The following is a 19,619-nucleotide window of genomic DNA, read 5'->3' on the forward strand; positions in this document are numbered from 1 at the left end:
CGGTTTAGTGTCTAACCAACAGTTTTCATAGCGGAGGTATATTCTGCGAGTCACTCAGGTGGATATACAGTATGGATATATTGTCCTACAACAATAAATGTTTACTCTAGCAGGAGTGGCTCGGTGCTCCTCCAGCGCCGCTAACATCACTGCTAGTTTCTGATTTACACAGTTTTTTTAACTTTCAAACTCTAAATGGAGCAGTTGATTTGACACAGTGCACGCACACACACACATACACACACACACACACACACACACACACACACACACACACACACACACACACACACACACACACACACTACGCGTGCGCTGAGCAGCCGACCTCGGGAAAAATCCATAACTCATCATAAAAACGCCAAAGTAACAAAAGTGAGTAGCAGCATGGAGTTTTGTGGAGTTGAGGTGTTTTTATCAGTATAATTAATGAATTACATCTGGTGCTGTCAGATTGCAATCTGTTGTGGGGGAGATTGTTTTTGCCACAGTGGAATAGAGCCCAATCAGCCTGCTTAATTGGTACATTCGCTCTGTCACCACTCCCTCTCATCCCTGATTAGACACGCACATATTGGCCGAGTAAACCCCTGGCCTGGTCAGCACAAGCAGGACCGCTCTCTGATTAGAATCTCACACTGTGTGAAGCTACAAGTCTGTTTGTTACAACGCTGATGTTCAAGTGACATCTCGCTCCACGCCTCCCATCAGGAATCCTATCATTTCATCTCCTGCATTTTTAGTCATCTGTCACAAAAGGCTTCATCTTCAGAGATGCACTCAAACACCTGTGTTTTTCATGCACGTGTTTAGTTGTCGCCACATTCACTCAAACAAATTAAAAAGTACTGTAGCTCAAGTTAAGGGCTAGTAGTTTCATATTTATATCCTGATATTTACCAACCTGGCTCAGAAGTCATAAGAGAATATTTTAGCCTTAAAAAGTACTGCAGGACTATAATTTATTCTGCCAGGCTGTGTAGGAGATTATTCCCTCAAGCTATAAGGAAACTAAACATCTTAGGCACCAGCTGATACACAAGAATCAATATTTAGTGTAATTTTTAACATGTTTGCATCACATATGCAGAAATTAAGTGAACATCCTCCAGGTGGTGTCGACCTTCTCATCTATCTCAGCAAAAAAGTATAGTCCCAAAATGTTGAACTATTCCCTTTTAGCAGTGTTCAGCTTTAAGTTCTTAATTTGACACCTCCAGAGAAATCAAAGGAAAGTAAGAACCGTTTTAATCAGGTCCTTTCTGCCTGTTTCCTTCTTGGGTCAGACTTCAGCCTAATTCAATATCTGACTCACCAGAACTTCTTCTGGGCACATTTTGATTAGTGTTGGACACGGCAGATGTGATGTTGCTCTAGCGTGTATATGTGATGATGACTGGGTTGATGAAGATCATCATTTCATTCTAATGGTAATCACAGTGAAAGGGCAATTGCAATGCATTTTCCATCCCTTCAGCTGTGTTCTAGCACAAGTTATGTCTTTTTCATAGCTGCTACATGGGAATTATGTGGATTATGCTAAATTACACGCATAGAGGTCATATTTGCTATAGTGAGTTAAGTGTTGTTGGAGTCTGACCAGCTTTCTCCTGCACAGAGCAGAAAACGCTCTATTTTTAATTTGGCCAAAATCCTTCAGAGAGCAACCATTCAAAACAATACAGCCCGAGTAGATTCCTGCAGTTCTCGTCCTTTTTAGCTCAAACGTTACTTATTTTTCGCAGTCCACCGAGGATTTTTCTGACTTGCACTGCTGCTCAGTCAAGATCACATCAGATATATTGAAGACTAGCAGCAGAATTTCTCCCAAGGGATTCAGAGCGTTTCAGATCGCTAAAACAGGTAGGTGTGGAAGAGCGGCACTGAGGAGTGGGTTTTACACATGGAGGAGCAGCGTTGCTTTGGTTTAGCGTTGGTAAGAAAATGAACTTGCAAGTTTTCTTCCCTCCCCCAAAGGAGCGCACCTTTGATATTTCACTTTGAAAACAATACCTGCACCAGTCCTGCAGAACGCTGTATCATTTGACTGTTTTTAGCATTTCCCTGTAGGTCTTTCACAACACAAGCTTTTTACAGACTCAATATTTAGGAATGTACGGGACTGAGGAGTCACTTGATCAATAGGCCTGTTTGTATTCCAGCTCCTAACAACAGCACAAGTGCGTGAGCAGCAGTCGTACAGAAAAACGCTCACTGGTGCGAACACTCGCACATTCAAATACATGAGTCCTGTGACCCTGCAGTTAAGAAGTGCAAATAGGACCCAGATTGTTCTAAATACAGTACATCTCAAGATAATGTATAATTCATGCTCTTATAGATTGCAAATTAACATTGAGGTCAAATATGCAAAGTTCAATTTGAATACAAATTTCTATTTTGAATTTCAGTTTCCAGTGAACTGGCTCATTTTTAAGTAATTTAAACATTTCCATCTTTAAACTGATGTTTACTTCCTTCCTTGTATATGATGTGTGTGCATTGCATAAATCTGTCTACTATCCAGGGAAAAATGTCTCTTCTCAGGCAATTTCACATCTTCTTGTTTATAGATTTTAGCTCTTTATCATGGCGTGACAGTAATGGAACTCATTTGGATCCATAGAAGGGAATTAAATGGAGATTAAACAACACTGGTGTTTTAAGTAACATTTTTTTCTCGCATTCTACGGATCAGTCAATCAGTTATCTCACATGTGGAGATGAGGCTGCATAGATCTTGCTTCAGTAACAGCACAGCTGAACGCAGACTGTTAAATCAGTGTTGGGCTTGTGGTTTATTAAGGACAGTCCCGTATGAAGTCAGTGTTATGGACTTCGCTGACGCGAAGGACTTTTCTCAAGTGCAGGTTAAAATCAGAGAGCAGATAGTGATGGAGTAGAAGCAAATGATGGTAGTTTTCAGTACTGTACAGTATATGTGCAGCACTTGAGTCTTCCACACAGACACTTCAAACTGAATCTATTTAATCATTATTGTTACTTCAGTAGCTTTTAGCACTGGCTCACCCCCTCACCCTAAACGTGACAGGAGCAATCATGATGTCACACCTCTATTGGCCATAACTTATAAAGCTCATGAACCACAACTACAGTACATTTAATAGAGTAAACATCCAGAGCAGTCTTACCCCTGCAATCAGCCCCAGTGAATCACACTGTATATATACTGTAAAGAGAGCTCCTTCACACATGCAGCCACTCAAAGGCAGTCACAGGTTGGCGTCGCCTCGTATCAGTGGCTGTCATCTTCATGACATCTACACAAAGTGTCTCTAATACTCGAACAAGACTGGGCTGGGTCTCTTTCACAGGTGTCTGCTTCTTTTCTGTGGTTCCCACTGCCTCCGGAGGTCACAACGAGCTCGTCCACTGTTCCATTCACATCAGAGAGGAAGCAGCGGAACCAGGCCGTTTATACAGCAAATACACGCTGTATAGGAATATAACGACCTTGCAGGTTTATTCTCATGAAGGTCTTTGTTTGTGTGTTTTGCCAAGCCACATTTTGCAGTGGTAATAGAATTGCTTATTGCAGAGCTAACTCAATTACTCTTGAGAGTCCTTATCAATTTAACGCGGTGGCGGCACGGAGTGCGAGGGATCGTCATCAGCTTACAGTCGTTGGTGAATTTCACATCAAAGGGGCTGTGCTCCTCGGAGGAACGGGCAGGAGGAGGAGTAATTGAGTTGTTTGTTGTACACTGTTGTTTTTGCTTCACACCAGCTGTGCTGTGGTAATGGAGAGCAGCTACTGTACGTTGAGTAGTACTGTAGTAGTAATGGGGAGTGAAATGTTCCTTGTTTCTGGCCCTTCCTCTGTTAAAGCTCACTTCCACCTGTGTTTCCTGTCTCATGCTCACTCTGACGGTGCCACGGTGCCTCCCTGTCTCTCCCTAAATCTCCACTGTGTTCGTCTTATATTACCGTTGTCTCTCTCTCTGGTGCAGACAGAGCAGTTTGTTCACACGCTGAAGGATGAGTTGGTCAAGAGCGCCCTCCTGGCGCTGCACGCGGCGCGGCCCGGATACGTCTCCAAGAACCAGCGGCCGGCGGCGGTGCAGGGAGGCCAACACCAGGGCCGGGTCCACCAGGCCAGCGAGCAGAACCAGAACCCGGTCCAGGAACTTCCAGGACACAGTCCGGCCACGTTGGTCGCTGAGAACACGGTGCTGTGTAATAATGTGGAAGGATCACAGACCACAACTGGAGGGGAAAGCGGTACGTTTACTCTGAAGCACCAAGGCTCCATACCGCATCATAAAGAGTACGACGAGGAGGAATGGGTGAGTCCAACTACTTTTCCAAATTTACTTAATTTGGTTTTGGCTGAAGTACAATATGACAAATTTGTCATTTTTATTGCTGGGCCTCAGACGCGGGGGAATAGCCCATTACTGATATATTACAGACAAACAGCTTTTAGAGTGAATAATTCCAATACCTCTGAAACCAAACTGCAGTCTTTGTTTTGCAAGTTTTTCTCAAAGGAGTTTCAATATTTCAACGTGACAAACTGCAGAAACGTTGTGAGTGGAATTCTTGTCAGCTAATCTGAAGCCAAGCTGCTTCTTTTCATTGAAGTCTGCATCACTGTTGGGTTTTGTGTGTCAGGACAGCATCTGCCACACTGACAGCACATATTAATCATGATTTCTGCTCACTAGTGTCTAATTATCTCTCAAAGTATTGCTCACTATTAAAACGGGCTGAAATCAGACTGCTTGCAGTGGATGGAAATTGGCCGTTAGCTTAATCTGCATTATTTCATCCTACTTGCATGAGGTTAAAGTTTGTGTGCATGGTCCCTGATATGTAATTTTGCAGGAAATGCCTTGACATTAATCCAAGGATACCTACATTATCAGTGAGAGTGATTCCACTGCTGATTATGTATTCGGCTCTTTTAGGACAGGGTGTGGGCAAGTGTGGCCAAATGTCTCAACTGTGTAATTGCCATGGTGGATAAATTCCTGGAGGACGACAACAGCAAACAGGAGCCAGCTCCTGAGCAGCAGCAGCCGCAGCAGCAGCAGCAGCTGGCTGATGTCATCACGTCACACAGCCCTGGTAAAAAAAAAATTGAGGCACATTAATCTCTTGGATTTGTGATTTGTGATGTGGTTATTTCTTCCCTAAATGACTGTAATTTGCACATTAGCAGGTAAGTGAATGTCACTAATTATGTGATATTTCCTGGTGAATGTTGAAATTTGTGTAGTCATCCTCAGCCACCGGGCAAAATCATTGCAGACACGCCTGTTTTGGTCGAAGTTCAACAACATCAATGCGTTATTGAAATTTATGCATCCCTCTAGCTTTTGAACCAGAACCGCTATTTCATTATTGATCAAGGTGGCACAGTAGCTCGGTGGTTTGCAATCCTGTCTCACAGCAGGTTCCTTGGTTCAAACCTGCCAGCCCGCTGGTTCTGTGGGGGTTCTCCCCGATTCCCCCACACGCTCCAAGTACATGCATGTTAGTTTAACTGCAGTGGGAAAGTCTGTCTAGCCCAGCTGAGCAAAGACTGCCTGTCCAGGATGTCTCCTACTTCTCACCCGTCACGACATGACAGTGTAACTTTAATTTTATGAAAGTTTTATTTTTATATGTTTGTTACGTCCTAATTGATCAAATATAAGTTATTTAAACATAGCTTTAGAGCAAAGCTCTACTGCAGATGGACTTTGCTCCCAATATGCCTGCAGTGAGCAGCCCTAATATACTCTATTGAGTATATTGATCTTGCATTTAATAAAATATCCTCAAAAAGCACCAATAAGCAGCACTTATGACATGTCTAACATAGGCTAATAAAAATAAACAAAATCAAGTTAAAATAAACAAAATCACAATTAAATAATGTATAATTTGCTGTGACTCAAGCGTAATTTCAAGAGTTTAGTAAAAGAAGGATAATAGTTGCCAGAGAAGTGGATGAAAGCAGTGTTTGATATGCAGAGCCATTTGCATGCAACGCAGTCTTCCTTTACATCCAATGAATCCTTCCTCAAGACTGTGTCCAGACAGGCCCAGCCTTTTACAGCTGCCAGCTGGCACAAAGAGCGGAAATGAATGCACTTCCAAGCATCTGTGGATGTGGATGCGTGTGTGTGTCTGTATGTTTAAGCAACCGACAGGTACGAACAAGGCCAGTGTTTAGTATCAGAGATAAGCCTCACGCCCCCAGCACCCTTTATTGAGATGCTGCACAGGTCCAGAGCAAGTGGTCACCTGCTTGTCTCAATACACGCCTGGACGGAATATTGAGAGATGCCTTATCTCCCAGCGGGCAGAGGCGAGGTCCAGGCACCAGGCTTCTGATGACAGGGGGCTGGTTGGGATGTTTGCACAGGAAGATGACAGCTCACTTCTGTCTCCTCGTTTCCTGTGCACAGGCAGAGTTTACAGAATGAGATAAGGAGGGATTTCTCGCATAATGCGAGCCTGTTGTGCTTGATTGTGTGCTGCTGCTCTGTGCTCACTGTGTTTGGCTGTATGTACATGTTCACGCTGACCTGACTTTCCCCTGAGAGCCTTTGAGCATGCTGGAGCTGCAGTATGCATGGTGGGAAAATGCTTATTTTCTTGCCAACACTGCCTCCTGTTGGGCAGCGAGCGTATTGTCAGGCACTTGTTCTGGACTGGAAAAGTGTATGAGACAGTAAAACAGCGTGTGATTGTTTTTAATCTTTGATGTTCATCAAAGTCAGTAAGTGGTATAGACTCAATAAACACAAACCAATGACCATGGATTTAAGAAGGGGTCCACCTTTTACAGCAGACACATTTACAGGTTCAGGGGTAGTTTACTAAAGCGTCCTGGACCAAAACTTCCGATAAGATGTCAGTATCAGGGCCAGTTGAGCGTTAGTTTAAAGGATTGGTGCTGGAGAATCATGATCAGAGATGATAACCAGTGTTTCTTCCAAGCCTTTTGCCGGAGGATTTACTTTTACATCACTGTGAATCTTCTCCATTTATAGGCAGTTTGTTTAACTGTGAAGTGATGGATGAACTAAGATTATTTTGTAATCCTTCCCATCTTTTATCGGTGCTTGTAGCTCTAACCCACACCTCCAGCCTTTTTATTGATTGGACTCCTGGCTCGCTATGTCCTGGCTTCATTTAGCTCATGTTAATGCTGTTAAACCAGAGCTCCTTGTCGTTTTTTCTACTGATACTGTAAATGTTAGCATGTGTGGATAAAACGGGCTGCGTTTTCTCACACAGTAGCAACCTTAAGCAAGCAGTGGATTAGAGCTGCACAGCATAGATTTACTTCAGTGTGAAGGGTCGCTGTCCTGCTGCATCACTCAGCTGCCTTTGAGCTTTAGTTAGTCAACAGCAATGAGACATACCTTAATAAATTCCCCAAACTGCAAACAGCCGGCAATAAATCATGTCGACCTTTTTTTCCCTGCAAACCATTTTACGCCTGTTAATCTGTTAATATGAGATTTTACAAGTCATGTTGAGTGTCAGGCAGCGTTGTAGCACCTTGCAGTGCATTGTTTGAACAGCATTGGCTTTAACGCACTATTCATCATCATACAAATGGACACGCTAAGGAACTCACCATCTGCTGCTACATGCATAGTTTTTTTCAAGTGTGCTTCTTTGACAGTGTAATTTCCAGGAATTGTGAAACGACTGATGTCATACTTTGCTGTTTGGCATCGCTGCAACAGAGTTATAAGAATAGTTACGTGAGACTGGGAACTTTGTTGCTATTCTCCAGTCTTAGTTATTATTTCCCACCCTTTGATCCATATATTAAAATAAAATATATTATTTTTGTTGACTGTGTTTATCTAAATTATATACTGAGCCAATGTGCTTATGGGAGTTTCATGTCATGTTTGGCAGGATCATCCTGAACAAAAAAGACTTACATTACATTAGCGCTGCCAGGTTCATTGACTCACACTCTCTGTTAAGCAGCCTGAAATCTGTTTTGGATTTAGTTTTTATTATAGCTTGGTTGCCTATGTTTCCTCATCATTTCCAGAAAACAAAAAAAATCTGCAGTGGTTTGGCCTCACATTAACCGCCGGTCATTTCAGATTCAGTCATATTTGCGTCTGTGACTAACTTAGATCTTCCTCTCTTCATCCCATCCTTCCTCTCAGGTCACTGGAGGGAGCAGCTGTATCCTCCTGTGACCCGGTTAAAGGAATGCGTGACAGAGGTGGTGGAGACAGCCAAGAAAGCCATGACCTTTGTGCTCCTGCAGGAGGCAGCCTGCAGCATACCACAGGGCTTCCTCCTCCAGCAGAGGAGAGACGTGGTCTTCAGTCAGGCAGTAGGTAGCAACGCTGTCATAACACCCCCCCTAAGATGTAGTGGTCCCTGCTGTGTATGTGTCGCTCAATCTGAGGAGAAGTTTTTTTTTTAAATAAATTTTAACCTATTGGATGTAGATCATTGGAAGATACAGTATGGACAGTGTGACACTACTGAAAGTCCAGTCCACCATTTAAAGTTTTACCACTCATAGTAAATGTTTACAAATAATAAGTAACCAATGTACTGTAATATTTACCTGTATGCTTCTGCACCACATCTGGCTTGACGGAGGGGGGTTTACTAAAATGTTTAACATGAGTTACACTATAGGCTTCTTAGCCATGTGTGCTAAAACATTTGACAATTGACATTAATTGTCTGTTTTTTATTTTGTTTGGCTTTGTTTGTTTAGCTGGCAGCCTTAGCATGTGGCTTTGTCATGAAGCTGTACGCAGGAGTTCAAGACAAAGGTTTCCTGAGGCAGCTCCACCTGGTTGGCGTGGTGGCCCAGTTTGAAAGCCTGCTCAGCACCTATAGTGAGTCAATCTGTCATTCAGCGCTGGCAACTTCACAAGCGGCAATAAAGACAGGAATTCACTTTTGTTTATGCATGACAAAGGGGAGATAGTTTGGAGACGAATAGCTTTAGCTGCGCTTTGCTAGGGCGATGAGTAATCAGGAGCTAACAAAGCACAACATGTACTGTACCAGCTGATGAGTCACAGCATTGTTGTTACTGTTGGCAAAAGACGTTCATCACCTTGCTGTCTTTTAGGTGAGGGTTAAGAACAACATCTTGTGAGGATGGATGTTTATCAGATCAATACAGAGACTACAGGCTGAATTGAACTGGAGGGTCTTGTAACATATGCCAGCACTGTCATGATCAAAGTCCTCCTTAGTGCTGGTCTCTCAGTTCATGGTGCAGCTCATGAATTTCAATGGCCTGATCAGATAACAGTTAGCTAAAAGAAGAGCAAGAAATGTTACACAGTTAATGCAATTTTTTTTTGCAATTATTTATTCCTCTGTTGTGTCAGATGGTTCTTTACAAATACAAGTAATTGACAAAATTTAAATGTCTGCTGAACATATATAGTAAATATCAAAACATGATTTGATGAGCAAGAACTAAACCACTACCTACTGTTTAAGGTGAAGAGATTGGGATGCTGGAGGATATGGAGATTGGAATCTCAGACCTGCAGAGAGTCGTGTTCAAGATCACAGAGGCCAAAACTGAAGACCTCAGTGACCTCCAGCCTTTAGTGTGTGGCCGACGGTGAGACGCTGTCCCATTGCCTTTGTTTCTGTGCTTATGCTTGACATGCTCAGCCTCTTTATGATGGTGGTATATGTGTTGCCATCACAAGGATCGATGAACCTTAAAAAGTACAAAATTGGGGCAAAATTTGGAAAGGTTCTGTGGATTCGTTATACAGTAACGTACAGAACCTCACACAGACCTGTTGCTTGGTGTTGTGTTTACACATGCTCTACTTATTTTGTGAAGCTCTAGCCTGCATATGAATCATTACCTTTGGAACCCGCAGCCTTTTCCTTTCCATACTATTCCTTTATGATCAGCTTGTTTCACCTAGAAAAAAAACTGCTTGTACCTTGAAATGTATTTGATGACTATTTACCACCCATCAAAAGAAAAATCTCATGTCAGAGGTGACTAAAGTCCCACACCCACTGAAAAAGATGAAATGATATGTGTGATAAATATTGCACCACTGTTTGCGCATCGCAAACACACTGTGTCTTGGCATAAAATAATTCTCCCAACTGTTTGCAATTATCATAGCTGTATCTGATTTACAGGAACCTCAGAGTGAATAAACAATAGTGAGTGTTTGTTTGTGCAACAGCTAAATTTAGTGAAGTTTGGGCTTCATTTTGACTTTGGGCTTACCACAACCCAATAAAATGTAAAATGAAACTATGCCGAGGACAATGGTTAACGACCAAATCACAGAAAGTCAAGCTTCTGAACTGGACGAATAAAACAGTGTGCAGGATGATCCTGAAGGAAGTAGTTTATCTGTCCAGGTCAAACTGTTTCGTGACTCGCACGGTACAGTGTGATAAGTTGATACAGTCCTGCTTGAGCCACCACCACAGTGTATTTAATGCACTCCTTCTCTCATGCATCATCTGGCTTGTTCTGGCTTGTCCCGAGTGTCAAATTGTACAACTCTCGAAACAGATCAAATTCTCCAGCATTTGCAAAGTGTATTGAGTTCCTGTCAAGTGTTTTTTTCAGCCTTTCCTTGTTTTTTCCTTCCCTGCCTTCAGTGACCACTTCACTGTAGAAGTGCCATTACCTCGACTATTTTTCCAGAGCTTACCAGAGGAGATGAAGGAGGGCAAGCCTCTGCGCGTATTCCCAGTGCTGTTTAACGTGGGGATCAATGAACAGCAAACTATAGCAGAGAGGTACGGCAGACTCTCTTTAACAAGGCCTGTGTGATACGGTCAGTCCAACTAATCAACTACAGATAAAGAGCTGGACTTCTCCACAGTTTGATCTCTAGCCTTTCTTCTTGAAAACAGTTTGTCTTTTTCCAAGAAGACCACTTAATACAAAGTCCTTCACAGCCGCGGGCATTTAAATGCCAAGCATTACTCAGTTCCTTAATTTAAGGGTATATTGTTCTGTACTGTAGTATGGGCTACATTGGGTTCTTTGATCCGCTGGTATGTGCTATGATAATAACCCTGCATTTACAGCTCCCTTAATCTCTACTTGCTTTACTGTAATGTTCTACATTAATTTTGCATGCAAGTGTTTTCTGTTGAAAACTAATGAATGTGTGCGTCTTGATGTTCCAGTGAAACAGTTTTTATTTTCCTCAACCTCTCAGGTTTGGCGATATCTCTCTTCAAGAAAGAATAAACCAGAAGAACTTTGAGATATTAGAAGCCTATTACAAAACATTAAGTGAAAAGGCGCCACTAGAATGTAAGTCCACACATTTTGTAGCTTCATTGAAGACATCAAAAAGACATTAAAGATCCTGGTGTTGTGGAAAAGCAGCTCTGTGAGCTCAGGATCACACCAGACCTGCGTCCTCCTCTGAGCCTGTTGTACTTTAGTAACTGGATACTTATTTATTTAATATCTTATGTGTTCCACAAACAGGTCTACCGTGTTTTCAGACACAGGCTGACATAAAGGAATTACTTGAAACACTGGGCCAGAATGTAGTCACAAAGAAGCGAAAGAATGTGGAGATATTATGGATCGCTGGAGCGGTGAGTCGGGTTCTTACTATTAGGAAGAGAGCAACCGCTTAACTCACACAAACACTGTTGACATATTGACATACATTTTACTGAATACGCTATTGCGCTGAAGTGAACACAAACTGTGTCCTGAGCAATGTTGGAATGACTCTGGAACATGATAGCGTTTAAAGAAAAAGTTAGAAGACTCTTTATAGTTAATCTGAAATCCCCAACATGTCTATGCTTCGTTCCCCTGCTATAGTTGTTGAAACCTTTGAAACCATTGTAGTTGTTGAAAGGAAATGTCTGAGGGCTTCTTCCTCTAGAAATCACAAAATGATCCCTATAATCCATTTTATATTTGATGTGCACTGAGACGTTTTAGTCTGGATCTCAGTGTTGATAGACCAGAAAACAGTGTTAATCTCCTAAATTACCTTGCCACTAGCTTGTCTGAAAGATGCAATGTAATGCATTCTCTGGAGGAGAGTTTAAAACTTATGTCAGTTTAATTTGTGAAAATAGTTATTTATACTGCTTTCTGTATTTTACTTGACAGTTTATCGAAATAAACAAAATGAATCACTTGACTGGAACGAATGAAATATTTGCATTCATGATTCACATATAATTTTTTTCCCTCCAGATCTGCCGAAGGTTAAATGGCATCAGGTTCACCAGCTGTAAAAGTGCCAAAGATCGGACGTCCATGTCTGTCACGTTAGAGCAGTGTGCCCTCTTGCGGGACGAGCACCAGCTCAGCAAGGATTACTTCATCCGGGCTCTGGACTGTATGCGGAGGTGAGTCAGTCAAAGGAGACAATGGGAAGCTGTGGGTGCAAGTTATTGCTCTGACCACATCACTGAAGTCAATCTGGCCTCAGAGTCAGTTCAGTCACTTTACAAACTTCCAGCTGAGGGTATTCAGTCGTGCTCCTACTTTACATAGTTTAACATGGTTCACTGAACACAAATTAAACTCCATGATCACTAGTATATTAGAGCTGGACACCTTTGAGTGATAGCATCAGTTTTTTTGGTGAAGACATTCTTAAAAGCTCAGAAAAACTAAAGTAACTTTCTCCATTTCATCACAAGGCGAGATGTGACAGTGCACCACACATTTTTAACATTTTGTAAACATCTCACAGCATTTGTGTTCTTTACTTTTGTTAGTTTCAACAGATAAAACTTGAAGCAATAACTTGCAACACCGTGCATTCCACACATCAGCGATGTGTTGTCTTCACTTTGCTGCCCCAGCTTATCTGTATCAGATGGTTCAGTGTAAACAGCATCATGTGTTCCCTCCTCCATCACCACCTTCCCTCACACATCCAAAAGCAGCCGTGCATGTTCCCACCAGTGCTGCAGGCGCACGCTGGCCTCTCATTTTTGTGTTTGCCAGCAGGGTAAACATCTACATCTGCATCTGTCTACCTTTGATAAGGTCTTACTTATGAACCTTTTACAAAGCCGCTGGTGAGTTGCTAATCCGAAATGCCTGGAGTATTGACCTGTACAGGCTAAATGATGGCAGCTCTGTTAAATGAGGGAGAGCAAAACACAGTCGCTATAGTTGACAACGTGATCCGTGCTCAGTCTCTTAACATACCTACCACAACCAAATGAATAGAAAGTTGGTTTATTCAGAATTCAGTTCAAGGTAAAGTTTTAATTAAATATTTCTGTCTACAATTTGTGCAACCAATTTCAGTTTAATAAACTTGGCAGTTTATGGTTGAGTTTATGAATAGGTTGCATATTTCGGGCATCAAGTAATCAGAGCAAATATTATATATAAAAAACTGAAAGTAAAAGTGTAAGGTTGAACTTTTCAAACACAAAAACTAAACAAAAATCTACTTTTTGTACCACCTACACCTTTGTCTGTATCAGCAACATGTTCACTGACATACATGAACTTGTCATATATGTGTTAGTACTAGATTCAATATTTTCTTTTGTCACCTACATGTTTGTAAAACTGCAACAGTGGTGAAATGAGGATTGCGCCATGACTTTGCAGAATTTAAGAAAAGAACACACAAGAACACAAATAAAAATTTGACACAAGTATGTACAAAAGAGCAACAGTGATAAAAGCTCCCGTTTAGCCTTTCAGTCTATGATTCTCTTCCTCGATGGCAGTCTATAAAACAGATTAAGGTTGGGTTGTGATGCTATCTAACTGGTCTGTCAGACCGGTAGCTTAGGACCCAGGGGCAGATGCAGTGACCTAGTCCCAGTTCCCTGAGCTTTATCATCAGATCTGGACTACGGTAAAAGCTGAGCTGTAGTCTGTAAACAGAAGTCTAGCATCTTTCCCAACATCCAGATGCGTGAGTGTGGTATGAAGGACATGGGAGATGGCACCATCTTCTGTTCCTATGGTAAGCAAATTGTAGGTGATGGAGAAATTTAGGTGAGGAGGCACAGATTGGGTTTTTCACCTGTTACTCAAGCTCTTCGTCACCACCGCTGTCAGCGCCACAGGACGGTAATCATTCACGCCTGCAGGGATAGAAATCTTGGGCAGAGGAATAATCGTGGATTTTTAAAAACATGTGGGTCATGGTAAAGATGCAAGTACACACCAGGAGCCAGCTGATCTGCACAAACATACAGCACTCGTCCAGGAGTTCCATCAGGACCACATGACTTCCTGCTATTTACTCATAGTTCATATAGGGTGGATGTCAGCAGGATGGTTTAGTGTTAGTGGCCCACAAACAAGTCTCATTGAGTGTTTACATCCGTGTTTGCTTTATGTATTTTATATATGTAAATCAATTCAGCTTCTTCTGAACTCCAACAATTAAAATAGGATTGAAGTTATTACACTTTTCAGATAACAATTGTTTTTTGTCTTTAAAAGTATTGCATTTTAATGCCATTGTTGCTATTTTGTTTACTTAGGTTTGTACTAATCAAGAGGCTACATGTAAGAGGTGGAAACTTTATTAAATTATTGCAACTTAAAATCATAATTAGAACATGAATAATCAGGTATGAACACATCATTAGTAGTTAGGACCAGTCAGGGAAGCGGTGTTTGGTGGTGTGGGTGTTTGGAAGCTCCAGTGCTTTAAGTCGTGACCTCAGCCAGAGCAGTTATTTAAGGAAACGGTTTGTATTGTAGCTAAAAGAAGCACTTTACATCTCGTTATAGCGTCGCATTCTATTAATAAATGTGAGCGGATCATCAGGTTTGCTGTTTGTGCGGTCACACAGGCAGGTTTGATGCTGGTGCTTTGCTAGGCCTGACCGGTTAGCTCCACGCTTGCACTAATTGTGTTTACTTATGCATTGTTTCTACTTGTAGCACAATGTTTTACAGTGGGCGGTTACCATTTATGTAACCCGCAAAAACAAACATGGTTTAGTACAGACTGTCCTACAGTCTACTGTACTTGTCTTGTCAGTCATCAGGTATTTCATTCATGTTGTTTCTCAACTAAAATCTCCACGCGTGCCTTGTTCTTACTAAGTTGTTCTTCTTGTATTTGACCCTCACAACCACATGAAAACCAACTCAAACACTACTGTAAACAAGATCTTTCCAGATGGATTAAATGTAGACTTCCACTTTTAAATTTCCATTCAGCAGCATGCTTCCTTCCTGCATCTCCTGCTACGCAATTCATTTCATAACATGTGCGGCATGTGAGTGCAGCTTTGCACCCGCTTGTGCTCTACTTCCCTGTTCCATCCATCGCTGCCTGTCTATTCTAATGGCTCTGTGTCTAAGTGGGACTTCTGCAAGCGGCCTGTAGAGGCTTCTGAGCGATCAATCCGCGGTGGAAGCTCCACTTAGGCCACATTTAGACTGTACTAACACCACAGTGTTTTGATCTGTGTCTGTTCATTCTGTTTCACTCTGATGGGCCTCCTGCAGCCGGCTGACCCAGGGAGACATTGTGCAGTGGGAGGACCCTGAGGCTGGCGCCGTGACAGAGAACAAACCAGTGTCACGACACTTTTACCCCATTGCCCTGCTGCTTGTTAGCTCCCACTTACTGGTCGTGTGGCTCATTTTAAGTCTTGTTTTTCTGCTTGCAAAATATCAATAAATTGCTGACAAGGCCATCTTTACTCCTTTCTCTGTGTTTGCTGGTTACTCGGCTCTGAGTGCTCAAAGTGTGAGCCTTCTCGAGTCACGCTAATGGCCCGCAAATGCGGGTTTCAAGCTCGAGCTGTAGGGCGTTTATCCCTGCAACATCACTGAGCAATGCAGGAAATGCACTTTAATCAGATGGTACCAAGGAACATCAATACATTTTGTATAATTTGGTGATTACAGCAGGAGAATAGTGTGCCCATACCGAGCACAATGAAACTCACTGAAGCATTACATTTCTCAACAACCGCCCAGTCTGAGGAACATTTCACACAGTAGAGTCAACAGTAGAGGAAACGAATAAAAAAATCAGCACTCTGACAAATGCAAACAAAAACATTTAAAACGTCTTTCAATAAAGAAACACATTTAGCAAAATGTAAATAAACATTTAGTGGCACTGAACACAGACTGGTCCCTCCTAAAAGGTCAATCATGCAGGCTGGATCATCAGCAATGAGCAGTGAACCCCATCAAAGTAGGTCAAAGGTTTGGTAAATGCAGTAATCAAAACCACTCAGAACCACTAAGTATTTCTGATGTTGTCAACAAATCCAGTAAAAACAACTTCAGTGAATCCAGAACCAGGACCTGAGTTACAGTAATGGTTCTTGTGCCTTTTAACCAGAGTTTGGAGTCTAATGTTTGTTCAGGGCCAACAAGTTAATTCGGGCCAATTTTCCCCTCTGCCCAAGACTAGAAGCTCCACTCCTGAGCCAAAAATGTGAGGTTGCATCTGCTTATATGTGGTGCTACAAACAAAAACAATCTGGAGTGGAACCACGTAACCAAAGCCCCGATGCCGTATATTTACTGCAAACGGCATATTCATAAAGCTGACACGACACCTCCATTAACATGTTCTTGGGATCCCAGTGGTGATCCAGCACAGAGCATCGTGTAGTAAAGTGAGTTTCACACGAGAGGCCCTGAACACCCACCGGCAGCCTGACGAGAGCCGCCATTTATTTCCCTTTTTACACTTTAGACTTTGCACTCTCCTATAAGGAATTTGAAAACACAACCTGCTGCCTCTTCTCTTGCATCATTTTAAACATAAACACAATATTTGATAAATGTCTGTTTTGGATTTGTGTGTAATATTATTAAACAGTACATTCTAATTCATTCCTTTATTTTTTATTCATCTATTTCTTCATTTATTTTTTTTTGAGGCTGGAAAAGGCACCAACAGCAGGTTGACATGGCAACAAAGACACGTTCACAGTACGTAAATGCAGGTTGCAAACAGTATACTATAAAAGTGAATGTGCAGAGACCCTGAGGCTTTGAGACGTGCCTTAGGGAACTGATCTCAGCAGACGCAGCCTTTGGTGTGGTGCAGCGGCGCTGACAGGAATCTATGCAACACTTCCCCACGTTAGGCCAGGAAAACAAAAGCAGATGTAACCATGAACACTAAACATAAGGGGACAGTATACGTGGAGCACTTGGACATCTGGACACTGAGCCTGAGCATCTAGGCTACGTGAAACTGTATCTACGTGGCTTCAGTCAGCGTTTTTCCACATGCCATGACTGAACTTCCAGACCTCCAGACTCTCAGTCATCAGCTGAATGCCTGGGAGTCTTTACTAACAGTCATCTTGTCCTCAAACTAAGTGTGTCTGCATCGACCTGTGCTCTCAGATAAACTAATTGGACTTCTGGTTACTACAACCATCAACAGCATATGTGAAAATATTATTTCATTTATTTGAATGTCATATTCGCATGGATGTGGAAGTTTGACGCAATGGACAGCAGGAACAAGAAACGGGAACTAATTTACTGGATATTCACTTAAATCTGGAAGATGAGTCATGGCATCTGCACTTCCTTTTTCTTACTACTCATCCATCAAGTAGCTTCATCAGACTCTAACTTTTGACCAAAGAGGGAAAAGGTCAAGTTGATTCAACTTCCATTTGAATTAATTTACAGACCTGTTATTGTAAATTGAAACTAGAAACTGTTCATATTTGCATCTTGGTGCTTTCTGTGTGACTGTTCTTTGCTTGGACCCAAAAACTTCAGACTTGGTTCCAGTGAGTCTGGAGTGTTGTTTGTGCATTTTGGCCTAATGAACCTGCTGCATATTTCCATCCATTTTCAACCACTTAACCGGGGGCAGCGGTCTAAGCAGAGAGCTGCAGACCTCCCTCTCTCAGACACTTCCTCCAGCTCTTCCGCTGGGACCGAGGCATTGCCCGGCCACATGAGAAACGCAGTGCCTTCACTGTGTCCCGGCTGCTCCCGGGGCCTCCGATAGTACATACTCTAGCATGTTTCCAAGCATTCACTGAGGAGCACATGGTCACTGTGCTCTTTTGTGGTCACAGTTCTTTTTTTATTATAGACATCCAACGTGTTTACCTAAACTCTGTCTTGTTATAGTTAATAGAAGACACTGTACAAACAGCACATTTCCTAGTAGGTCAGAGGTCTGTGTCTCATGTACAAGCTCCAAAAACACCAGAGGCCAAACCACCCATTAAGGGTTTGAGTGAGAGACAGTGGTGGACAATTTGGTGAATGTCCTGCACTATGAAAGCGCTTTTCTACCTTAACGGTCTGACACTGCTTCTCATTCACACAAGCTCAGGCTGGCTCACGCACCCTTGGCAGCTGACCTGACTCACTGAGGAGGAGCAGGAGTTTGACCCGGGCATCCCATGGTCTGCCTCCTGAACCTTATCCTCTCCCCGACTGGGAATATTAGGTTCTCAGAACAGAATATAATACATGCCATTCATTACTGTCCTATAACAGTCATCGTACGAAACAGTTTGCTCAGATAAGTGAAATGTAGGTGTGGGTCTCAGAGGTAACAGCCGCTGTGTCACCAAACAGAGATGTGCAGAGAAGTTGCTTATAAAATAAAAGCAGCTGCAAAATGACCTAACGATGAATTATTGTTCCCCATCTGCTCCGTTTGATTTTCCACTTCATATTACATTTCTTGTTTTCAACCTTTTGGAAAAGCCTTAACAATACATTAAAGTACTTCCTTCAATACGCACACACCACACATCATTTGTGAGACCTCCTGAAACATTTAAAAACTCATTCATGTCTAATTATTTCCTTTTTTTTTCTTTCCTCATTCCTCGTCATGCTCTTTATTTGACCATCAGAGATGGATGTCGGATTGAGAATGTTCAAAAGAATATTGGAGGCAGGAAATATGCCTTCAACATGTTGCAGCTGATGGTTTTCCCCAAGTCCTACCGGCCGCCAGACGGGACTTATGGTAAAGTTGACTCCTAAGGACAAACACTCAGTTCTTCGGCACCAGAGCCTCTGTTTTCCAAGTACTAAACAGAAATGTTCAGAGTTAATGAGCTTAAAATGTTGAGGCTCAAAAGATTTTGCTGGATGTTTTGTGTTGTTGTATGTTGTTTTTTTGTTCGTTTTTGCTTGTTTGTTGACTCTGAGCGACGTTTTAATCGCTCATAGTATAATGCACTTTTTATTTTTGACTTATTTGGATGATGTATTGTTAAACAGCACAAAGTTGTGCAAGTTGTGTGTGTGTGTGTGTGTGTGTGTGTGTGTGTGTGTGTGTGTGTGTGTGTGTGTGTGTGTGTGTGTGTGTGTGTGATTTTCACTTGCACAATTGAAGATTGTTTTTGTTCTACAAATATTTCACAACACTGAAATAACGTCCAAGTCCTTCAGTGAGTTGTGCGTGTCGTTTTCCCTGTATTTTCACATGTTCCCTGTGTTTTTGACATGTTGAGGTACCGCCCAGAGAAACAAGATGACAGCAGCTGGAGTTTGAATTAAACTGGGATATTAAACCGTAATTTCTTTGCTACAGTACAAAACGAATTGAATAATTTATTTTCTGTGTATTAACACAATTTTATATTCTAAGGTTCTAGAGCAAGTATTTTCGTTGGACACGCTGTATTGTCCTATTTAAAATGAAATAAAATACTGCTGTGATGTG

The 19,619-nt window shown here is 42.0% G+C and overlaps 1 protein-coding gene across 6 annotated transcripts in view; it reads left to right on the forward strand.

Moving 5' to 3' along the window:
- Window positions 1-19,619, forward strand: part of inpp4b (inositol polyphosphate-4-phosphatase type II B) — a 152,969-nt gene extending 133,350 nt beyond the window's left edge. For 5 of the 6 annotated variants that reach the window (XM_029164323.2, XM_029164311.2, XM_029164404.3 and 2 more), the window contains 10 exons: window positions 3,972-4,307; window positions 4,932-5,091; window positions 8,154-8,326; window positions 8,723-8,846; window positions 9,466-9,592; window positions 10,612-10,752; window positions 11,181-11,278; window positions 11,459-11,571; window positions 12,191-12,345; window positions 15,443-15,639. In XM_029164323.2, the coding sequence (XP_029020156.1) occupies window positions 3,972-4,307; window positions 4,932-5,091; window positions 8,154-8,326; window positions 8,723-8,846; window positions 9,466-9,592; window positions 10,612-10,752; window positions 11,181-11,278; window positions 11,459-11,571; window positions 12,191-12,345; window positions 15,443-15,617 (1,602 nt within the window). In that variant the 3' untranslated portion in view covers window positions 15,618-15,639. Of the gene's footprint in view, window positions 1-3,971; window positions 4,308-4,931; window positions 5,092-8,153; window positions 8,327-8,722; window positions 8,847-9,465; window positions 9,593-10,611; window positions 10,753-11,180; window positions 11,279-11,458; window positions 11,572-12,190; window positions 12,346-15,442; window positions 15,640-18,801 lie in introns of those variants that run through there. The other variant, XM_029164316.3, reaches the window with a different exon arrangement.

Source organism: Betta splendens, chromosome 1, assembly GCF_900634795.4.
Source record: "Betta splendens chromosome 1, fBetSpl5.4, whole genome shotgun sequence".
Taxonomy (NCBI): Eukaryota; Metazoa; Chordata; class Actinopteri; order Anabantiformes; family Osphronemidae; genus Betta; species Betta splendens.